General features: G+C 39.1%; 1 protein-coding gene across 10 annotated transcripts in view; it reads left to right on the forward strand.

The window, feature by feature from the left end:
• tenm2b (teneurin transmembrane protein 2b) overlaps nucleotides 1-24,506 on the forward strand; it is a 599,580-nt gene that overhangs the window by 496,013 nt on the left and 79,061 nt on the right. For all 10 annotated transcript variants that reach the window (XM_087301398.1, XM_087301400.1, XM_087301402.1 and 7 more), the window contains one exon: nucleotides 4,281-4,403. In XM_087301398.1, the coding sequence (XP_087157524.1) occupies nucleotides 4,281-4,403 (123 nt within the window). The remainder of the gene's footprint in view (nucleotides 1-4,280; nucleotides 4,404-24,506) is intronic.

Genomic DNA, 24,506 nt, shown 5'->3' on the forward strand with positions numbered 1-24,506 from the left:
CCGCTGTTACTGTGGTTACTGTTGTTACTGTTAATTGAATATCCTCTGTTGACAAATAGTTGCCTTGTTAACACATTTGCAGTGAATTAAAACTTGTAAACATGCTGTTGAAATGGCTGAACATTTACATTAATGAGACTCTGACGGACTTCATGTAAATTCACTCAGAGTGTTAAAATACCTTTGAAGCTATAATGGGTTGGAGAGGCAGAGTATAACATTGTATTTTTGATTAATTCATTCATTTTGGTCTGACTGAAAAAAAAATTATGTTTTTAACTCTGTTTATATGTAGTAAAGATACTTGATCTCATTATGTTTTGCTTTACTAGAAAATGCGATACTAAAATGACATTCATTGTTGTGTATGTGTGTTTGTGTGCGCGTGCATGTGTGTTTAGTTGTGATTGAAGTCAAGGTGGTTCAATGTAAATGAATGTAAATGAATGTAAATTCATTAGCCTTTAGATTGTTTTTCAGTTGTTGTTGCTCACATGTACTTGACATTATGTAAGTTTGTGACCTGAACACTTGCACCTAGCTAAAAGAGAAACATTGTTTTTCTGTGAACAGTGAAGAGCACACTGTACTATAGTATAATGCATACATCTGTTTCACATGGAAGGCATAGTAGAATTTAGAGTCTTCTGCCATGTTAAAAGTCATTTTGTTTTTACAATTTTGTTTAGTTTTTATTATTTTATTTTTAGTTTATTATTTATTAATGTAGCTATATTTCATTTCTTATTTAATTTATATTTTTATTTTACTTTCAGATTGAACCATAATGCTTTTTTAGTTATTATTTTTATACAAGCTACTATTACTGATATAGCTGCAAAGGTTTAGGACTATGTTCTACAGCTAGACATAATCTGCGGACATTTTTTTGCTATTTCTGTTCAGAATTTTGTAAAAAATCTGTGGATTTATGCAGAGAGATTTTGGGAGTATCATAACTAAAAACTTAATATATGAAGTAAACAATAATATATTTTTAACTTTTATTGTTTTCAATGCAAATCAAATTAGATCAACTTATTTTGGAAACAAAGCAAGCCTCTCATATAATAGATCTACTAAAAGACAGAAAATATGACTTTACAAACTGTATTGTAAATAAATCATAAACATTTTTATATTATTCAAAATCATTACTGAAAATAATTAAAAACTCAAAAAATTAAGATGTACACATTTACACAAGTTAATAACTAGACTCAATGGTAGGCTAACAATCTGTATTTCTGCGCTAGCAGATCCTGTATTGGCATAATTATGCCCCAGCACAAAATAATACACAATAAAGTAAATAAAAAGGTAGAATATTTAAATATTTAAAAAATATAGTTTCAGGTTTGTTGATAGCTAATCCAAAATTATTTAAACACTTATTAAGTAACAGCAAAACAAAAGTCTGTGTAAGCTACAGTAGCAGAGCTGACGCACAGATTTAGTTTATATGACACTGAAAGCCAGTGCTTTAACTTTTGTCATCTATCTAGAATAGCTGTGTTCTTCCTGTACAGATTGCAAAATCCATTCAGAGTTTTGAAAATGGAGTTAGTAGATTTCCACATTTTAAAGCACTTATATGAAATAAAAATAAAAAATAAAACCAACACCACAGCATGTGGTAAGATAATAAATAATGTTATTTCCAGTGAACTCTTTTTGCTTATTTCTCACATACCTGCATCAAATGCCACAGGCTAGAGGTCATTCACAAAACTGGCCTTAGCTGTGATCTGTCATGGGCAGGAGCGTCTTGTCATCCAACTCTAATATGTCTTAAGAGTGACATTCTTCTGAAACTGCAATTTTATGTTATTAAAGAGATTATTAAGGATTTTTCAGTGCAAAACATGGCGGTAAAGCTTCTGAACTTTATGGTAAGTATATATTTATATATGTTTTTGAACCATAGCCCACTATAGGAAAGTGTATTAAAGTATACTGTAACCTTTTCACAAAATGGTCTATATAATAGGGGGGAAATGTTCTTCACACTATAAAAATGGATTTTAATGGATTTTTACTGAATATTGTTTGTGAGAAAAAAAAACACTGTGGAATCACTACAAAATATAAACTTATTCAGATCATTTGAAGAGTTCAGATGGAAAAACAGCTGAATGCCGTCAGAAATGTTCTTCTAAAATGAGCATTTTTATCAGGCTCCAGTTTATTGGTTCAGTAATTTCACTTTTATGGCGAAGAACAAGTTCTTTTCATGGTCTTCAAAGTGAAATAACTCAAAACAAACAAAGGAGGCTTAGGATAATGTGTAGTTTTGATGTAAATTTCAGACAGCACTTTTTATTTTTCAAAGCTTTTTCCTGACAGCATTTGTTTGTCTAAAACTAAGAATCTCCAAAGCTTTCTAGTGATTAAACACATGCTTTTGTGATGAACAAAGATTATTTTTGTGGTGGACATCTGAGTTTAATCCCATCAGTTTTATCCTATGAACCTGAAACTGCTAGCATTTGTATGTGGCATCCTCAAATATGGCCCAGGAGATCCACTTTACTGCAGTTTAGCTCTTACCCTCATCAACCTCACGCTAGATTCACATGGGGTGTTGGCATCAGTGCTGGCATGATCGTCATGGCAACCACCAATTACATTGGAGTAACACAACTCAAAAAAGGATGGCTTTTGACAGCTAGTCAATAATAAACAGAGTACATGGACATGTCTTGCATTTAAGCAATGCAAGTGTCCATTGTTGCTACACAATATGTTGCCTTTCTGTTGCAAATTACCATGAAGTGTAAAAACAATTTACAAAATGACCTTTGGATTAATCTCCACTGCAAACAAACTGATATTAATTCGGACAGCACATAGTTAAATCACCTCACAACCTCAGTGTTTGTCAAAAACACAGTAGGCCAGGGATATTCACGCAAGGAGGGAGAAAAAAAAACACACCAACATTCTGGATTCAGACTGCCATGAAGTCACCAACTACCCCCTGTGAATTGTGAAAATTCCATATGTAACCCTAAAACAATCGCTGTCCAAACAGGACTTAAGAGTGTAAATTCTAGCATCAGTGTGCAGAATTATAAAGCATGATGTTTAGAGTTTCTTCACAACGCTGTTAAGTGCAACAAGAGGCTTCAGGTCATAATGGAGCATTTCTGTCAGCGAGGACTGCAGTGAAATAAACAGAGAGAAAGCAGAAGGGATGGAGGACATAAGAAAGGTGAAAAGAACAATAACTGAGCGAGAGATAAGGCTGATTAGAGGATAGGGTGATAAGATGAGGAATAGTTTGTGTGTGTGGGACAATGACTAGAGAGTCTGACAGCTTGAAAGAGTCAGCTTTTTCTTTTGACCCTTCTTCATGAGAGCGATAACACACATGCCGTCAGGATGCAGGGAAACACTGAGCTGCCATTGATTTTGCCTGGATGAGATTGAGGGAGGGATAGAAGAACTAGAGGGCGGAGGTGAGGTGTTACGGTTGATTCTGCGAATGTCAGCGTTTTTCTGCAAGATTTGATGTGCGTGAGTGTGTGTATAACTGCACTTGTTTTCCCTTAGGGCATCTCGCCTGTAATTTCCACCAGCACATCACAAAACTAACTTTCGCTGATCATTATCATATTTCTTAAACACGACTTGACATTTCTGAATATTGCATATCGAGTGATCTCCATTGGAGCTAATCAGTCTCTACAAAGTCCTGGAAGTGCTGAAGCACTGATTATAGTACATATGGGGTGCGGAGAGAAGCAGGCGTCTCGCCAAAATCCCCTCTGGCGCTCACAAAAACAAGAACGTGTTGAGGATATTTGGCATCTGTCACCAACTTTAAACTGGCTTTGGTTTTATTATTATATTTTTCCCTGAGACAATTTTTTTTTGTCCTTTCACACCTTGTTTTGCAATATCAAGAAATGCCTGACATTGTGTTATGTTGCGTTTGACATTCTGTTTTTGCTCATTTCCCGCCCGCGTCTGCTTGTGATATATTCATATCTACGGCGAGTTTAGTATTCCTGTAGCGGTTTGGATTAAACCTGGTCCAAGTAAACCTGTCTGGGCACGCAGCCCAAACAAAGCACAGACTGTAGTCAAAGTGTCATTGGCTGTAATGAGTGTATTTGTATGCTAAAGTCTCCTCTGTCAGGGAGAGTTATGGTTGCATGGGTGTCGCAGGCTCTCGGCTGTCAGGATGTGTCATCTGTATATACATGAAGTGGTCGGAAGGTGTAATGTGGTGTCATGTTTTATTTTTTAATTCTCTCTTTCTCTTTCCTTTGCAGCTCTTAATCTGCTCGGCTTGAATTGGCGGCTGAAACCCACTGAAGGGCATCTAGTGAACACTGGCCTCAGCATGAGTATTCCTGGCATCGGCGACGTGGCAACAGTGCCCTCCGGAGGCAGAGGTAAAAGCCAAACACATGCCAGAACCCTGAAACACATCGACGTGAAATCCAAATCACCTGATGACATGACATGCAAACCCTCTGATAACATGGAATCCAAAATGCCCAGCTGTCTATAGTTTTATTATGCACAGTTTGAATGCATGCTATCGTAATGGGGGAAAGCTTTATCAAGTATTAAAATGATTAATATGGTAACTATGCAATGACTTATTAATGATAATGTAATAAATTAAAAGCTGTTTTCACATTTCAAGTCTTAGGCTAGATTTTTAAAAGACGAAATTTGCTAAGGAGTCCTTTTTTAATAGGGATCCACCACTATGGATTCTTTGGCTGATATCGATAAACAGATTTGGAGGCTGATAAGCGATATATTAGTCGATAAATTAAAATATTTTAAAATAGTATATTTTTATACAGTGAACAACTGATTTCATTTTAAAAACTTGATAAATGTTTGAACTGATCTTATGAACTAAATGACCAACTCAAAGCAAAAAAAGCAATCATTTTAAAACTGCAAGGTGATTATATAGACCAGGGGCCTCATGTATCAACGCTGTGTATGCACAAAAATTTTGAGTACCCCATGTTTCAAGCTTACATTTGAATTTACTAACAATGAAATTAACTTGAGAATGTGTGTTGGTTCACGCCCACTTCATGTCTGGCCTACGGGCATTTTTATGTGTGCTTGTTTTATTTCTATTGGCAACTCCTAGAGGCAATTATGTTAAATTGCACACTACAAAGTATCTTTCAGCCGTGCATTGCCAGCCGTATGGAGGTATGGGTCAGGATCATCCGCATGTCTAGCAGATATATAAGGTTTCCATACTATGCTGTTAAAAGTTAGTTTGGCGTTTGACATTCATTAGACGTTCGATTTCAAACCAATAAAATTTTTGCTCCTGTTATAGTTTGAGCCAAAAATAGGTCAGATAGGCATACATATGTGCCCTTTACATTACGCAAGGCTTACTTTCTCAATAAAAAAAATAACCATGCGAATAAATTAAACAATTCAACCAATTCAATTATAAATTATACAATAAAACCAGTACAAAAATGTTCAGAAAAACATCCTGCTTACTGCACAAGACTTTAGCACTTTATTTTTTTAATAATATTTTTAAAATATATTTTAATGTAAAAAAATATTAAAATCAATTAAACTCTGACACCATTTGAGATAAAACCTTCAAATCATTTCTAAAATTGTGTGTCATCCACAATTAAAGCAACTCTCTCCTCAAAGGGTGTTAGTTTAGCATCCCCTGTTCCCCCGCCTGTTCGGTGTGCACTTTGACAGAGGTTCTCCTCTTAAGCTGCACCTGTACATCAGACCATTTCTTTTTTTAATTGGTTCACAGTGCGATGTTCAGATCCCACTGCGTTAACAGCGTCAGCGAAACTCTCCCTCTCTATTTTTTTTCTTTTGTTGTTAATTCCGGAGGACAAACTTGCAAATAGCAAAGTTTTTCTCCAGTCTACCTCCGATAGGAGCACCTCCAATTAATTGTCTGTGAAGTTTCTCCTCTTGCTTGCTTTTGCCATTGCTTCTTCGTTTGGTTTTGCGAAAGCGGAGTCATTACCATATTTTTAGGGGGAGGAGGCAGGGAGAGGTTTTGCACTCGTTCATGTGCGCCCAGTTTCACGTTAATTCAGATGTACAAAGAGAATATGCGTGGGATTCCACGTATGCAGTGTTTCGAGCTTATACCGAGGCTAATACCCACACACACTAGATTAAAGGTGCAGTAGGTGATCTGCCAAAATGCTAACCGCTTAGCATATTATCTTAGGACGGCAGGGAGGGACTGTGATTCAAAGTCACACCCCCTGAAATCGTGAGCGTGCGCACCGCGTCACAACAGCAAACAGACAACCCACTAGTTCATGTCATTCGCCAGTTAGTTAGTGCCAGTGTCGTGCAGGAAATACATTTATTACTTAGCCACACTTACATGCTATTTCAGAGCGAATATTCAGAGTAGCATGGTAAACAGTATAGGAAGGCTGTCATTGTTCAAAAATGACCCAATGTGAATATAAAAGCAAGTTCAGCTCAATAAAGCAGGTTATGCGGACTAGCGCTATTTACTGATGTTTTGTTGTTAAACTAAATATAAATATATCTATTAATCATTATCAATGCTGTAAAAGGACCTTATGAAACTGAAAATAATCACATCAATCTTTCACCCGGAGATTTCAGTGGCTGAACAACACGTCTGTGCATATAAGTCATTCATAACAGAACTGATAAGATTAGCCTGACTAAAATAGTTTTAAAACAGAACATTACTTGTCTAACAGTAATACTTTAGCCATGGTGTCGTCCTTCCTCCAGCATGCTACAGGAACTCCAATATTGATTTGGGTTTTAAAAAGTTTCAGTTCAGCATTTGATTTCTCCCGGTCTGTTTTGTGACCGCGTGACGCTTATGCAGACGGGCATACGCGAATGGCGTATCTGCGTGAACAGATGCGCAGAAGTCCGAATCTACATTTGCTGACAGACAGTCTGACATGCTTATCGGAGTTATGGGAGATGTTGGTCCGACTCTTTTTAATTGGATGAACATTTTTTAGTTTTATGCCTTTCCCAGACAATAAAAATACATATAAACACATTTAGATCATTTACTGTAATCATTACTATTGGACTGTGAAGAGACTTTCAACCAGCACAACAAAAAAGGTTTCTGAAGACAATCACCTACTGCACCTTTAACTATAGCAGCAGGCCATACACATATTGCATCTTTTTTGCGCGCAAGTTTGTTATTTCCAATATTAGAATATATGCCAATATGCATACGCAAGCGGAGCGATGTACTCACACCTTTCAGACACACCAAGTAGAAAACATTTTATGCCGCTGAGGTTTAAATATGAAAAAGCGCTTCAAGCGTTTAAAGCTATTGATTCTCAAAAAAAAAAGCCAACTAAGAATCATTTGTATGAATGGTTAAAGTTCATTTTCACAACAATACCTCAGTATAGCCAAGCCAACCTAGCTCCAATGCATGCAAAGGACGGGTTTGGAAAAAATGAATCATCAAACAAATCAAATTGGAGTCATTGAGATACTTGAGTAAAAATAAATGCATATTATAAGAGAATTAAAGTGTTTTTTGATGATGTGTGCATGTCAGTCTTTTTTTGGAGACCCCTAAACCAAAATATGACCTTGTATAATGCATAATGTGGGCTCTTTAATGCCAATAAAGAACATTTATTTTTAAGAATGCATGTTCACACTTGCATTTACATATTATATCCAGACAGCTTTCTGAAAGTCTGGACAGCCAAAAGTAAAAAAAAAAAAGAAAAGAAAAATCATGACAAACCAAGACATACATTTCAAAACTGGTGAAGGAAATGCTGGAAGTATTCACACACACAAAGCATAACTGGTCGTGACCACAGCAGAGCCATCACAATGCTGTATGTACCAGTCATGATGCAGAACTCATCTGTCGCCTCAACAATGGAGAAGTTCTGCACTCAATTTGGCAGGATGGTAATTTGGAGAGCGAGATGACGCATTTTTGTTTTTCCTCTGTCCAAAATGTTTCGAAAGCCTTGTCACATATGTGGACATGCATTGTAACGCATGTTGCCTATTGTTGGTTATTTCTGGACACACAAAAAGAGAAAAATTAAATTAACTTTTTGTTTATTAAATACAATAACTATATACTAATAAACATACAAACAGTTTAATACAGCAAAGCTTATTTTCCAAATCAGGTCTTAGTCAACATATATTCATGTTGGCTTCAATTCAAGATTTCTTTTAATGATCAAAGTACAATTTTGGTTTTATAAGAAGCAGTGTTGGGGATAACAAGTTATAAGTAAAGCTTTTTATGTAATAATATTACCTTTAAAAAGTAACAAGTAATATAACACATTACTTTTATGAGTAAGTAATACTATTTGAGTTACTTTAAAAAAAATGAAACTCAGTTACTTTTTTAGCATGCGTAATTGGCCAAAATATAGTGTGGAATAAAGATTACCTTAGTCAGGTTGAATCACACACTCAATGAATCAAGCACTCATCATCATCATCAGGTGTATTTTTTACAGCAGATGAGTGAGTGTACTGTTCTAGTAACTGAATAGCTCAGAATATTGGTTTATTTTGAGTCAGAGGCGGTATCCGATATGTTAGTACTTACTGAAGATGCAAACTGTTTCACGACAACTCCATTCTATTTAATGAACTGGTTCAACTGGATCACCTAGATTTTTACAGTTTTTAAGTTTTAAAATAAACGATTCATTCGCGAATCGCCCATCATCACTACAGATAGTCAGAAACAGAAACAATGGCAGGCCGGAGACGTATGTTTTTTTAATGGATTCTTGTTTTTTTTTTTTTACTCATCAAAGAAAACTAGTGGATTATTGTTAAATGTAGATCATAAGTAAAACTCTTGACAACTGCAAGAAACAAAAATCTGAACACGAAGCACTACACCCGCACCACACCTCCCGTTAAACAACAAATGATTGACATTACTGCTCCTTCTACAGGTAAAACAGTTAATTCATCTAAACTAAAAAAAAATGTATATTGCTTTCATTGTTGAGAAGATGCAGCCACTGCCTAACGTTACTGTAGAAGCAACTAGGTTTTGTAATATAGTAAGATTTTTTCTCTTTTGGGAAACTATATCCACATTTGTTAAGACCACGTGAAGCAACTTATTTATTGTAAAAAAAAAATGCTCAAAGATTGAGTTTGATTTGGGTTTTTATTTATCGACTTACTGTTCATGTTGTTATTAAACATTTTAAAAGTTTTAAATCTGTTTTTCCCTTAATATAAACTATTTCATCGCACTACTCTTAGGCTTTATTGCAATTTTTATCTCAGTGGACAGCAAATTTACTTAGCTAATAACACAAAACATTCAAAAGTAGCAAATACATTTCTTTATGTGCTGTCATTAATCTGTAAATTTAAATTATAATGTTATCCTACATTTTTTAAAGGAAAATGAAGGTGTAGATTATATAGGTGGTTGTTAAATGCAGTGCTTCTCTATAAAAAAAGGTGAAAAAAACACCTGCAAGTTTGCTCAATATTGTACTGCATTACTTACAAAAGATACTTTTTTTCCAACACTGATAATAAGTATTTTAAAAATAAAGAGTAAAAGTGTAATTAAAATGTGCTTTTATTTTCCTCCTAGACGTTTTGCTGTGTAATGATAATAAATATGTAATTACTTTAGAATAACATGTAATGACGATGTTATATATGTAATTATAATTACATGTTATATGTAATTATGTTAAACATATTTTAAATATAATTGTTAAATATACATAATTATTATCTTTATAATAATTATGTAACACAAAAATCCACGGTAGCTAGTTCACTCAACATTTTTTTCTTAGCTGAATATTTTGGCTTAACTCTGAGGCATGTGACATTTGGATAGTTAAATATGCTGAGGTTGCCGTTTTGTATTGTCTGCAATCATTCCAACTCTTCGTAAAGCTTCTGCTGCAGTTTTACGCGAGATTGGTAATACTAATACACTTGAAATGATGGCTGGAGATTTAGACATTCTAGCCTTGTTATAACACATGTTACTCTATGTCAGCCTGAGGCTTTCCAGGAATCATCTGGGCCCAACCAGCAATTCTCCTTTCCTGTATACTGAGGGAGTACATCAGTGTAAAACTCTTGTGTGCCTTTTTTTTTTTTTCCTGGTGACCTTTGATAAACGGGGTTATTTAGATTAGACGTTTTGGATCTCAATGGACTTTAGTTAATGGTTCAAAGCTCTGGCTAACTCTCAGTGCCTCCGACACAAAGACTCTTCCCGTCTGTTGTGCGTTCACCTCAAATGATTTATCATTATCAGTGTCAACACGTTCAGATGATAACGACTGCCGCCGACCTTTAGAGAGTGCTGGTATTGACGTTCCTCACTGACAGTGCAGGTTCTCCCTTCAAAAACCAGGCTTCTTCATGGAGGAAAACACATAGGTGCTAATCTAGGTTTAACTGGGAAGCTTGTGTGTGTTTACAGTATAGGTGTGTGAATGCCAAATCCTATTTGATTGGAAGAGTAAAAGGCAACAAAATGAATTGCCGCAATGGGAAATCATCAATTGATAAAGGCTTTTTACACTTTTATATATTTATTATTATTATTATTTTTTGCATGTTATTACATTTTTTTTTTCTTTTTTTACTATAGTTTATGATTTTTAAGTATATTTAGTTTGAGGTTTGCATTTCTTTTTTGATATAATAGACTTACTCTGTATTTCAACTGGTAATCTTATTAATAAACCAGTTATATCATATCATTGTATAGTTGTGTTAAATGTGACAAAACACCAAACAAACAACATAAAGTGCACACTATTTAAAGAAATAAAGGTGCAGGAGCTGTCACTGGGGCAGTACCTTTTCATAAGATACATATTTTTATCCCAAGAGTTCATAGCGGTACCTCAAAGGTGCATTTTAGTGCCCAAATGTACCTAAAATGTACCTTTGAGGTAACATTACGGACCCTTCAGGTACAAATATGTATCATTTGAAAAGGTACTGCCCCAGTGACACCTCCTGTACCTTTGTTTCTTAGAGTGTAGCTTCCGAAAGATATATTTATTTTGATTCAACATATTTATAATTTATTGAGCACAATATTTGTTTAAATTGTTTTGTTATGGTTTATTTATTTAATTATTTTGTTGCATCTGATTTTTAATTTAGGGTGCTTTCACAGTTAATGCCTGGGTAAAACCCAAGTTCGATTGTGCCCCCTACTGGTTGCTGTACAAACAGTCTTTTTTCCTTCTTAACCTCGGTACGCTTGCGTCATCAAGCTGCTGTTTTGTGTACTACTGTTTCTAGGTGACAGCCATGAAAGCAAAGCCCCAAAATGGGGACATGCGCATGTCACGGTCAATCTGCTTATACTGAATCTTTTGGTTTTGTTACCAAAACCAAAAAAACAGAGCCATTTGCGTCTATCTGCTGCAAAAAACAGAACATCACCCGTTGTCTGCAGAAGTTGTTTTTGGTAAAGACAAGCAGACCCTCTCACACAGTGAGACCGGTAAATATCTGGAAAATTTCCAGAACGACGGTAAATTCACAAAAAAGGTTTTTACACAGGCACAGACGTTCTGGAATTTTTCCAGAAAAGACCAATCACACATCCATTCCAAAATACTGGTAAATTCTGACATCATTAAACAGAAATGACCTAAAAGGCAGCAGTTGTATTTGTACACATAGAAGGGGTGTGGCGTTTGTGTTTTGTGTAGAAGGTGTCTGGCGTTTGTGTTTTGTGTAGAAGGTGTCTGGCGTTTGTGTTTTGTGTAGAAGGGGTCTGGCAATTTCACTTTTATTTAAAGCTTTGCCATTTATGCAGCTGCTTTGTGAGACATCTAAAGGCAGAAATGTGAGCCAACAGCTAAGTGTTTACACACTTGACTGCATTACAAATTATGTAGATGGATAAGTATTGTGTAAACACTTTACAACAAGGTTCATTAGTTAATGAATTTACTAACATGAACTAATCATGAACAACAACTGTACAGCATTTATTAATTATAATTGAACATTTACTAGTGCATTATTAACATTCAAGTCAATGCTTGTTAACATTAGTTAATGCACCATGAGTTAACTTGAACTAACAATGAACTACTGTATTTTCATTAACTAAAGTTAACTAGCATGAAAAAATACAGTAGTAAATGTATTGTTTATTGTTTGTTCATCTTAGTAAATGCATTAATTAACATTAAGTAATGAACCTTATTGTAAAGTCTGACCAGTATTGTAAACAACTTATATGAAAACATATTTTAGGAACACTTTCACATGCCAAGATGTTCATAATATGTGTGTGTGCTGGCGCTCACTGGCTGCTTCACATGTACACGTGTCAAGCAACTGAAGCAGAGCTTGAAGATAAACAAACAGCGGTTTATCGTAAACATTTTATTGATATTTTTTTACACAATTTGCATTAAGAAGGAACATAGAATTGTTATCTGACTAACATCTAGTAGCTAAATGTCTGAAAAAATATTTAAAGGCTTTTATTTTCATAGACTATGCGGACGTGAAGGCGTTTGTGTTCTGATTGGCTAAAGTAGACATCTCATATCAGTGTGTTCTGGACGTGAACGCGCTCTTTCCAGCAATCTTGCTTCTGTGTTCACACAGCAAATTACCAGTAATGTTACAACTTCTCCAGGAAAATTGACAGAATGAATTTACCAGTATTTTTAAAAACGCTTGTCACCAAGGAAGGTGATACACAGACATACACACACAAATAAACGTTATAAAAATGTTGTTTGACAGTTGTCGGTTCACTTCCGTTATTTGGTCCGATTGCATTCATATCAGAAGTGAACTGTGCCAGAGTTTGCACAAACATTACCCCAGACCATTTCCTTTTAAGCTAACTTGGGTACGGTTCACGGACACAATCACACTAGCTTAACATACCATACTTTGACGTCTATTGAACCCAGGTGCAGACCAAAAGTGCTAGTATGAAAGCACCCTTAGACACATTTTTAATCTATTTACGCTCCATGAACTGGTTGATTTAGATTTTTTGATTCCCAAAATCACCAAATTCACGCAGGAACAACAACAAAAAATATTTTGTTTAATGAAAAAATAAGACATTAAAGCTGTCAATAAAGCTAGTTGGTGATAAATGTGTGATTGATTTATTGAATTGATTCATTCAAATGGATGAGTCACTCAGAAGTAAATGGATGTCTTTATAAATGGACAACTGCTTCATTAATTAACAGCAGTTCTGCAATTCATTGGCAGACAATAATGTGCAAAATATCACACAATGCTGACTTTACTAAGCTTAAACTCAGAATTCCATTTGAATGTGTGCTATGTAGGACTAAAACAGCTCTCATGTGATATTGAGCTTATTCTGATATTGCTTAACTATTATATCATACAAAATATTATACAAAAAATTAGATAAATCGACACAATGGATGAATAAAAAAAGTGTACAATGACTTCAATCGAGCTAAAATGTCATGGTTTTAATTTTAAAATGTTGTGACGCATGCATACATGAAGTAACCTAATATAATTTTCCAGTAATGTCGTCACAGGCACTATTTCTCCAATGCACTTGAGTTGATAATGGAAGGACTTCTGTTTGATTCTGGATAATCATAATGTGGGTTGAAGGACTTGATATGCAAAGGTTTTAGAGTGCATTTGAGCTCTCTCGCTCTTTCTAGCTCTCGCTCTGTATTTCTGAAGTGTTTTCTTCTTTCATTTTGATGGAGAGCTTTCTTGAGAAGGGCTAGCTGTCCTAGAGACACACATGCACACAGACTCGTGTGTTTTAGTGAGCTGCCAGTGGGAAAGAAGAAGCATGATACTGGATTCGCCTTGTCCTCCAGTTTGACTGCTGTTATTATGCGGGTCTACAGGGCCCTTTCATATGGCTCATGTTTGGATTTCTGTGAAGCTCTCAACAAAAGCAGGAGACTTTTGACCTTCACGTGAAAAGTAGCTGAGACTATATCTCAGAAGGGCAAGTTTATTCATGTATATAACATGAGAGCCAATGCTCAGAAAAATGCTGAATGCAAGCAAAATTGTTTGTGACCTATATAAAAAATATATACTTGAAATGGTGTTTATAAGACTGCCGTGACATCTTTATAATCATGACATAACATGAGATTGAATGCATGCTTATGACAACCTGTCATTAAGTTTCATTCACTCAGTAATTTCATTTTAAATGCAAATATAACGTTGTTTGAGATGTCTTTGTCATGACAACTTGACATAAACAAATAACATAGCCTGCCTGTCTCTTTGTTATGAAAACTTGACGTTACTAAAACCAGTGTTGGGCAATAACACATCACTAGTAATACGTTATTGTAACTGGATTGCTTTTGACAGTAACTAATCCTATAATGCATTACAGTGCATACCGCTTTACTTTTTCCAAAATTTTTTTTGTTACAGCCTTATTCCAAAATTTATTACATTTATTTATTTCCTCAAAATTCTACACACGATACCCCATAATGACAATGTGAAAAAAATAGTTTTTGAAATTGTTGCTAATTTATTAAAAATAAAACCCCTGAAAAATCACATAGATAAGATAAGATATATCCCTAGTTAATAGGGGTGTCACGATTTCGATTTTTAATCGAAATCGATCGAAATTTATGCTCAATTTCGATTATCGAATCAAAAAATAGAATCTTCGATGCTGCCACGCCCCCAAGTCATGTCAGCTTGGCTTGCCAAGCGGGAAAAAAACAGGCTTGTTGAAGTGCTTGTTAAACTGCAGACGCAGGAGACCCGTCGACAGAGCTTAAACCCTCTCCTCTTTCAATGAAGTCGCCGGTGTGCAAGCATTTTGGATTTCCAGTGAGTTATGTTGACAACGTTCGTGTTGTCGACAAAAAAAAACACAGTTTTGCAAGCTCTGCTATGTACGTATTACGTACGGTTCGTCCGATAGACAACACTGGCATAGCGATCCTCCGCCCGCCCCTGTTGCAAATCCGCTCGCGAAAAGTACACACTCAGGCCCTATTTACACTGTCTTTGTTTTTAAATGGCATTTTAGAACGACAACGATTTGACATCCACAGTGGCGTGTAGCATTTCTGAGCAGCCCTCCTTCCTCACTACCTCTGAAAATGCACATCACGTGACCACACAGACACAGACGCACACACAGCCATATGAGCTTGAGACAGCAGGTCCAGACAGTCAGAGGACTGCTTCAATCTTTCACTCACTTGTACTTAGTCATTTTAGCGAACACCTCAGATACTGTTGGCTGGTTCCTGTTGGTTGTGCGTCTTTTTTACCGACGCCATTATAACGACACAGATCACTGCCTATTCACGAGTCCCGCAGAAAAAAGCGATTGACAGGTGATAATTATGTGTGTACCTTGCCTTTATTCATTTACTGTATGATTTGTTTATGGGTAAAACAAAGACCATACAGGTCAGGTAGTTTAAACGGTAGGCTACAAATAATTAATTGGTCATTACTTAATTATTCATAATCGAAAATCAAATCGAATCGTGCCTTTAGAATCAAAAATGTAATCGAATCGAGGATTTGAAGGATCTTGACACCCTTAGTAGTAAAGTATTCACAGCCTTTGCTCAATACTTTGTTGATTCACCATTGGCAGCAGTTACAACCTCAAGTCTCTTTGAATATGATGCCACAAGCTTGGCACACCTGTCTTTGGGAATTTTTGCCCATTCCTCTTTGCAGTACTGCTCAAGCTTTATCAGATTGGATGGGAAGCCATTTTCAGATCTCTCCAGAGATGTTCAATATGATTTAGGTCTGGGCTCTGGCTGGGCCACTCAAGCACATTCACAGAGCCACTCCATTGATATTTTAGCGGTGTGCTTTGGGTCATTGTCCTGCTAAAAGATGAACCGTCGCCTCAGTCTGAGATCAAGAGCACTCTGAAGCAGGTTTTTATTCAGGATGGCTCTGTACATTGCTTCGTTAATCTTTTCCTCTATCCTGACTAGTCTTCCTGACTCAGTTCCTGTTGCTGAAAAACATCCCCACAGCATGATGCTGCCACCACCATGCTTCAATGTAGGGATGGTATTAGCCTGGTGATGAGCTGTGCCTGGTTTTCTCTAAATGTAACGCCTGACATTCGCTCCAAGAAGTTAAATTTTTGTCTCATCAGACCAGAGAATTTAGTTTCTTATGGTCTGAGAGTCATTTAGATGCTTTTTGGCAAATTCCAGGCAGGGAGTGGCTTCTGTCTGGCCTCTCTACCGTACAGGCCTGATTGGTGGATTGTTGCACAGATGGTTGTCCTTCTGTTCTTCTGTCCTTCCCTTGTTCTTCCGACCAGCTTTAGGAAGAGTCCTGTTGGTTCCAAACATCTTTCACTTACAGATGATGAATTTACCACAGGCGAACTTTAAATTAGTTGCTGAAACATCTCAAGAATGTTCAGGGGAAACAGAGGGTACCTGAGCTCAATTAAGAGCTTCACGGCAAAGGCTGTGAATACTTATGTACATGTGGTTTTTCAGAGTTTTTATTTTTAATAAATTTGCAACAATTTCAAAAAATCTTTTTTCACATTGTTATCATGGGGTATTGTGTGAAGAATTTTGAGGAAATAAATGAATTTAATCCATTTTGGAATAAAGCTGTAACTTTAAAAAAACGTGAAAAAAATGAAGCGCTATGAATACTTTCCGGATGCACTGTCCTTTTTAAATATCGTTACAATAAGGTTCCTTTTGTATTACTTGTAAGTTTATTTATTTTGGCTGCAGTTTGGCTGGATTGTTGTATTTAACCTCTAAACGCATGTTTAAGGGTTAAATACAAGAACCCAAACAAAAAATCTGTTTAAGGGTTAAATACAAAAACTTTTACAATGCTGAAGCAACTTAAGATTTTGTTTTTTGTTTCTAAATATATTATTCAGCTGGTTTATCACCTTGTGATATTTTTTTGTGTGTGTGTGTGTGCTGCTGGTCTGACTTGTATAACATATTGTTTAAAAAAAGATTTTTTGTTTAAGTCTGCCTTGTGTTTCAGTTGTGAGAATGCAGATGAATTAAAACTGTGAAGCTGATCAACAATGTATTTTCCATGCAGCACTAAAGTGATGCTATATGGGCATTAACGGGAGATATTTAGAACTCAAATGACTTTTAACAATAATGCATTACTTTTATGTGTAAGTAATCAATAAAGTAATTGAGCTACTTTTTGAAAGAAGTAACTAGTGGTAACTATAACTAGTTACTATTTTTCTGTAACTACCACAACACTAAAACCGCAAACTGTGCCAATGTCTTTGTCATGACAATTTGACATTATCAAGTCAACATAACTTGTCATAAATCTGTAACAAACATAATTGTCTCAAGACCTTTATAAAGTCTTGATTTTATTTCTGATTCCTTTTTCAGTGAAACAAAGTAATATTTTGATAAATAAAAATAGATCAAATAATTGTAAAATAATTTTATAACAGCATGATTAATATGTAATTACAGTTTCAATTCGCATCACTGTAGTTTAGATCAAGAAAAGTATTAATGACATTGATATAAAATTCATGACACAATAATAATAACATCACGAAAGTTATGTTTATGACAGATTTATGACAAGTTTTATTGTCTTTGTCATGTCAAGTTTTCATGACAAAGACATCTCAAACAATGTCACCTTTGCATTTAAAATGACATAACAGAGTGAGTGACACTTAATGACAGTTGTCAATAGCATCCATCGAGACTCATTTATGTTCATGGCATGTGTTGTCTAATGATTATAAAAGTTTTTTGAACTCCCCTTCAAATAAATAGTTACCAAAAATATATTTCTAAACCCTTGAGAAATCATTGATTCTGACTGAGAGCCCACATTTTCTACATTATACAACATTCACAGGCCATTTGACTTCTGTAATGACACACTTTAGAGTAAAAGAGTTTTTTTTTTTTTTCTGTGGTAAAATATAGGGCAGGATTTCATCCAGTGGGAACCAATTGTATTGTGAAAATTGAGAATTACATAATAGAATTTAGAGTTTTGTATGCATTTGCAGGGATAATTATGGAGCTCTATATGATTTATATAACCCTTTTTATCAGGGCTGTTCAAATCTGTTTCTGGATGGAAGTGTCTTACGGAGTTTAGCTCCAACCCCAATTAAACAAACCTCCTCAGACTTACTAGTACTTTCCAGACAAGTGTGTTGGAGCTAGTGGAGCTAAACCCAGGAGCAGAACTGGAAAGCCTTGCTTTTGATGGATGGTGTTCATTACAGAAAGAAGCTGTTTTTGAACATCGAGGTGTGATGCTATATGCAAACCATGGGTGATAACTTTTGACCCACAATCATAATTCTGTAGGGCTTTCCTTATTGAGTGGCTTGTATGACGTAACTTATCTAGCAGAATTTGGTGTTATTTGTTTATTTATTTGAACAGAGCAAGATCTAAGGAACACTTTTATTCATGAATTATTCAGACTGTTTGTTCCTCAGGCGTCTCTTTTGGCATTTCCATTCAACACTACTGTATTTTTACAATTTGCATAACATTTAAATTTATGCATTTCGCAGATGCTTTTATCCAAATAGGAACAAAAGCAATTCATCAAAGAGCCAAAGATGGCAAGTTTTGTACAAAACTAAGAAGCAAGCTAGAAATGACATGCAGAGAAGAAATATTGCAAATGAAATATTTAACCGACTGTTTAAAAAATTCACAGTTATATTTAATTTATGATTGAACAATTATGCAATTATACATATGTATGTCTAACTAAGCTCTTTTGTATTTATGGAACCATAAAGAACAGGGAAGAAATAGTGCAAAGGAAGAATAAAATCACTATGTGTGTGTGGTGTGTGTGTGTGTGTGTGTGTGTGTGTGTGTGTGTGTGTGTGTGTGTGTGTGTGTGTGTGTGTGTGTGTGTGTGTGTGTGTGTGTGTGTGTGTGCGTGTGTGTATTTGTGCCATACTAAAAGTATTTAGCAAATAATTTTATACACAAAAGTGCACTAAATCTGACAATAGTCGTTTGTAAAAATAATAATAACAATAATAAAAATAAAAAATTAAAAACTTCACTCCCTGATAATAGTCTTGTTGTCGATCCCAGTTGTAAGAGCAGCAAATAAAAACTTGACTTATCCTTGATCATTTGGAAAAGTGGCAAAGGGTAGATTTTCAGATAACTCATCTGTTGAACTGCATCCCAATCATCACAAATACTGCAGAAGACCTATTGGAAGCCGCATGGACCTAAGATTATTGTAGAAATCAGTCAAGTTTGGTGAAGAAAAAATCATGGTTTAGCATCACATTCAGTATGGGGGCATGCAAGAGATCTGCAGAGTGGACGGCAACATTACCAACCTGAGTTATCAAGACATTTGTGCTGCCCATTACATTACAAACCCCAGGAGAGGGCAAATTCTTCAGCAGGATAGCACTCCTCATACTTCACCCTCCACATCAAAGTTGCTGAAAGCAGAGAAGGTCAAGGTGCTCCAGGATTGGCTAGCCCAGTCACCAGAGTCAACATTATTGATCATGTCTGAGGTAAGATGGAGAAGGCATTGCAGATGAATCCAAAGAATTTTGATAAACTCTGGGAGTCCTGCAAGAAAGCTTTCTTTGCCATTCCAGCTGACTTTATTAATAAGTTATTTGACCCATTGCAGAGATGTATGGATGCAGTTCTTTAAACTCATGGGAGTCATACACAGTGAGCACCAGCACACACGCATATATTGTGAACATCTTGACATGCGAAAGTGTTCTTCCATATGTTTTCATCGAAGTTGATCACAATACCTATCCATCCACAGAGTTTGTAATGCAATCAAATGTTTACAAATAAAAGTGCAGCCATTTAAAGGCCATTTCTGGTCATGATGTCAGAATTTACCGGTATTTTGGAATAGATCTGTCTTTTCCTAACAAATTACGTAATGTCCTCGTCTGTGTAAACACTGCTTTTTTGAGTTTACCGGTAGAGTTGTTCCGGAGATTTTCCAGATATTTACTAGCATCACTGTGTGAAAGAGGCTATTGTATACTAACTAGTATACTGCAGTTAATGTGCAAGTAGTTTAATGAGTCATCTGTATTTAGACTTATAATATAGTTTGATTTTGAAACTTTCTTTTTAGTTGTCAGCATGCCAAGCTTCATCACTTGGAGTAAATATTGAAATTCAGTTATTTTATGTGTTTATGCGCAACTTCTCAAATGAGTTTGTTGAAATGATTTGTTCAGCTTCCTGCACGCATGAAATGGTCGCAAGTGATTTCTCATTTTAAATCATAACAGGACACAAAGCACTGAATGAAGAGAATCCACAATATTTTGTAACCAAATCTGCAAATGCATCCATTGTTTGCCAGTGAGTAAGCGCTTTATTAACTGGGCACTGCGATGTCTTTTAAATAAGTAAAGGTTTTTATGTTTATAGATAGAGATTGAACCCTGTATAGTTCTTTAAAAGTTCTCTAACTATCTCTTAATTTATTTGATTTGTTGTGGGAAAAAAAGGAAAGTACTGGATATATTAAGTCATTTCAGTGGTCAAGGTTAGGTTCTGGTGTAGAAATTAGAGCTGGGTAGATTACTTATGAATTGTAATCAGTTAAATTGTGCCATGCAATTTGTTGCAATTTGTTAGCACTGTTGCCTCATAGCAAGAAGTCCTGGCTGGACCAGTTACCATTTCTATGTGGAGTTTGCTTGTTCTTCATGTGTTGACATGGGTTTTCAGTGTGTTTCCCCAAAATATCCAAAGATATGTGCTATAGGTGAGTTGGATGAACTAAATTGGCCATAGTGTGTGTGAATGAAAGAGTATATGGGTGTTCCCCTTCGGGGGGAACTTCAGCACTATAAGTGGATTTGATTGTAAAATCCACGCATTGGGAGGTTCGGTTCAGAAGCTACTCGTCTGAAGAGTATTGAACGGGCCAATTAAGAATGAATTGGCAGCGCAAGCCTGCGCAGGTGAGCGGCATAAGCAATCAACTGAGTATATAAGCTCACCTGGCGCCAGCAGACGCTATCCTTTTCGCTTCAGAGACTTTCTGATCGAGTCGATGAGGGTTCCTCCTGCTGTGACCAGCGATTCTGAGCAAACGAGATCATTCTCCCGGTCCAGAGTGTGTACACGCAGTGGCAGACGGTCGAGCTGGGTTTCTCCCTTGCCTGGCGTTCTTTGGGTCCGGTCCTCCAGAGCGGTGCGTATAAAGTTGCAAACTTCACAGAAAGAGCAACACAGTCGTGCAGCACGTCCTTATCAGGACGGCGCTCCGACTGTGCGTTTCTGGATGCGGTGGTTTCCTGTCCTCGGATGATGGGCGCGGGCACTGCGTTGCATGTCTGGGGGTCCAGCATGTTAATGCGCTGCTCGCGGGCAGTTCATGTCGTCATTGCGATGCCATGACTGTTGCGCAAGATCGCGGTTAGCCTTTGCAAAAGGGCGAACCACCCCAGTTGTCCCCTGCTCTGCAGCGGGCACTCGGGCAGATCTGAGGGTTTCAGCGAGAGATAATCCGTCGCCCACGGGCCCACGGACCTCCCGCTCCTCTAAGCGCTCCATCCAAGCTTCGGGCGGGGGAAGCGATCCGTCTAACAGATGGTAGCCCTTACGCCCGATGACACCGGAGACCAGATGTCCACCGCGGCATCGGAGGGTGGGCTTTCATTGTCCGATGATGATCCAGACCCGCTCGCCCCCTTCGGGCTGGTGAGTGCTGTCACTACGGATCCTGAAACGGACATGTTAGCCGTGCTTTCCCGGGCTGCTTCGGCCGTGGGTTGGAGATGGTTTATCCCCCAGCTCCGCGGCCGGACCGACTAGAGGGGCGTTCCCTTCTTCCCGGAGGTGCACAGTAGGCTCACGCGGTCTTGTAAAGCACTTTTTTCTGCTCGTGCTGCGTGTTCCTCCACCCTAACCACTCTTGACGATGAAACAGCCAGGGGGTATGTGGCGATTCCTCAGGTTGAGTGCGCGATGGCGGTAAATCCGCGCGGCGCCTCTTCTTGGCGGGGTCCGCCTCGTCTCCCATCCAAAGCCTGTAAGTTATCTACCTCCCTCGGAGCTAGAGCTTACATAGCTGCGGGCCAGGCTGCTTCCGCCTTGCATGCGATAGCCACCTACCAGCGCTACCAAGCGCAGGCGCTGGCCGAGCTGCACGAGGGTGGGTCCAACCCAGGCTTACGAGCTTCGCACCGCCGCCGACTTAGCTCTTCGGACTACTGAGTCCGCTGCGTGTGCGTTGGGGAGGACGATGTCCACATTAGTGGTCCAGGAGCGCCACCCCTGGCTGATATGCGCAAAGTCGACAAAGTCCGCTTTCTTGACTTCCCCATATCCCCAGCCAGGTTCGGCGACACTGTCTGTGAATTCACCCAGGAATTCAAGGCGGTGAGAGAGCAGTTGGTGGGTGATGTCTTATCGGCGGTCCGTAGCCCGCTCCGCCCGCCGTGCCATTCATACCTGCTCCTCGCCGAAGGCGCCCGCCTACGAGAGCTGCTCCGCCCCCGCACACGCCTCCGGCGAAGCGAGCGCGTCGGGCACCTCGGAAGCAGGCAGCCCCCCTGCCCAGAACGCCGCTAAGTCCGGCAACGGACCGCGAAGCGCCCCTGGGACAGGCCATCTGGAGAAGAGGGAACTTGCTCTTTCCCCGCTGGAGGGCGGGGCCACATTTCCAACGGCACTTTTTACTGCCATGAAAACATTATGAAAGGGCACTTTTCACTTCCCCAGATGTGACAGCCCGAAATCTGCCAGTCTGGGACGCTATGCTTTCTAGCTTGCAGATTCGGTGCGTTTCGCCAGTGGCTCACGAGCGCTGGGAGGACGGTCTCCTTTCTCCCACCCCTCGAGCCTCCCCTCCGGAGCTCGGGTTTGGAGTGAGAGCAAATATCTCACCTCCAGCTTTTCCGTGGGACCCGCGAGCTTCCCGGATCAGCACACCCACTCCGCGCTGCCCCACTGCTGGTACGTCAGCGATTGTAGCGATGAGTCCATTAGCGAGAGCTCTGCCTGCCTGGTTAGCGCGGGCCAGCTCTTCGCGGTGGCTCATACGCACAATCAGACTCGGCTATGCGATTCAGTTCGCGAAACGGCCCCCCAAGTCACGGGTGTGTATTCACCAGGGTCAGCCCTCTGTCCGCCCCTGTCTTGCGAGAGGAGATTGCTGTCCTCCTGGCGAAGGATGCAATCGAGCCGCTCCCTCCAGCCGAGATGGAGAGCGGGTTTTACAGCCCACGCTTCATCGTGCCCAAAAAGAGCGGTGGGTCACGGCCAATCCTAGATCTGCGCGTTTTGAACCGCTGCCTGCACAAGCTGCCGTTCAGAATGCTCACGCAGAAGCGCATCCTCCAGTGCGTTCGTCCTCTGGGTTGGTCTGCAGCATTAGACCTGATGGACGCGTATTTCCATGTCTCCACTCTTCCTCGCCACCGACAGTTTCTGCGGTTTGCGTTTGAAGGTCGAGCTTGGCAATACAAAGCCCTCCCCTTCGGGCTCTCTCTGTCTCCGCGGGTCCTCACCAAGCCCGCGGAGGGTGCCTCAGCACCCCTTCGGCTCGCGGGCATCTGCATACTCAATTTCTTTACGACTGGCTGAATTTTGCCCTCTCTTTGATTATGCACAGAGTTGATTATGCACAGAGACAAAGTGCTCTGGCACTTCCACCTGTGGGGGTTTCAGGTCAACCGAGAAAAGAGCAAACTCGCCCCCGTGCAGAGGATCTCTTCTCTCGGGCTGGAGCTGGACTCGGTCACCATGGCAGCGCGCCTCTCCGGAGAGCGCGCTCAGCTGATGCTGTACTGTCTGAGAGAGCTCGACAGTAAAATAGTGGTCCCACTGAAACTATTTCAGAGGCTCCTGGGGCATATGGCATCCGCAGCCGCTTCATGCCGCTCGGATTATTCTATATGAGACCACTTCAGCACTGGCTTCACGATCGAGTCCCCAGACGCGCATGGCACGCGCGCGCACACCGAGTCTCTGTTACTGCGCTGTGTCGCCGCGCCCTCAGCCCTTGGAGCGACCCCTCGTTCCTACAGGCCTGGGTGTCTCTAGAACAGGCGTCCAGTCTTGTTGTCGTTTCAGCAGACGCTTCCAACACGGGCTGGGGGGCTGTGCGTTGCGGGCATGCGGCTGCGGACCTGTGGAAAGGTACCCAGTTGCATTGGCATATCGCCTGGAGCTGTTGGCAGTGTTCCTCGCTCTCCACCGTTTTTTTCCGGTGTTGGAGCGGCAACACGTGCTGGTCAGGACGGACAGTACGGCGGCGGTGGCGTATATCAGCCGTATAGGGGGTATGCGCTCTCGCCGCATGTCTCAGCTCGCCCGCCGTCTGCTCCTCTGGAGTCATCCGCGGCTGAAATCGCTGCACGCCATTCCTATTCAGGCAAGCTCAACCGTGCAGCCGATGCGCTCTCACGGCAGCCTTGCGTCCTGGAGAATGGAGACTCCACCCCGAGTCTGTTCAGCTGATATGGG

This window comes from Danio rerio, chromosome 21 (genome assembly GCF_052040795.2).
Source record: "Danio rerio strain M-AB ecotype USA chromosome 21, GRCz13ab, whole genome shotgun sequence".
NCBI classification, from domain to species: Eukaryota; Metazoa; Chordata; class Actinopteri; order Cypriniformes; family Danionidae; genus Danio; species Danio rerio.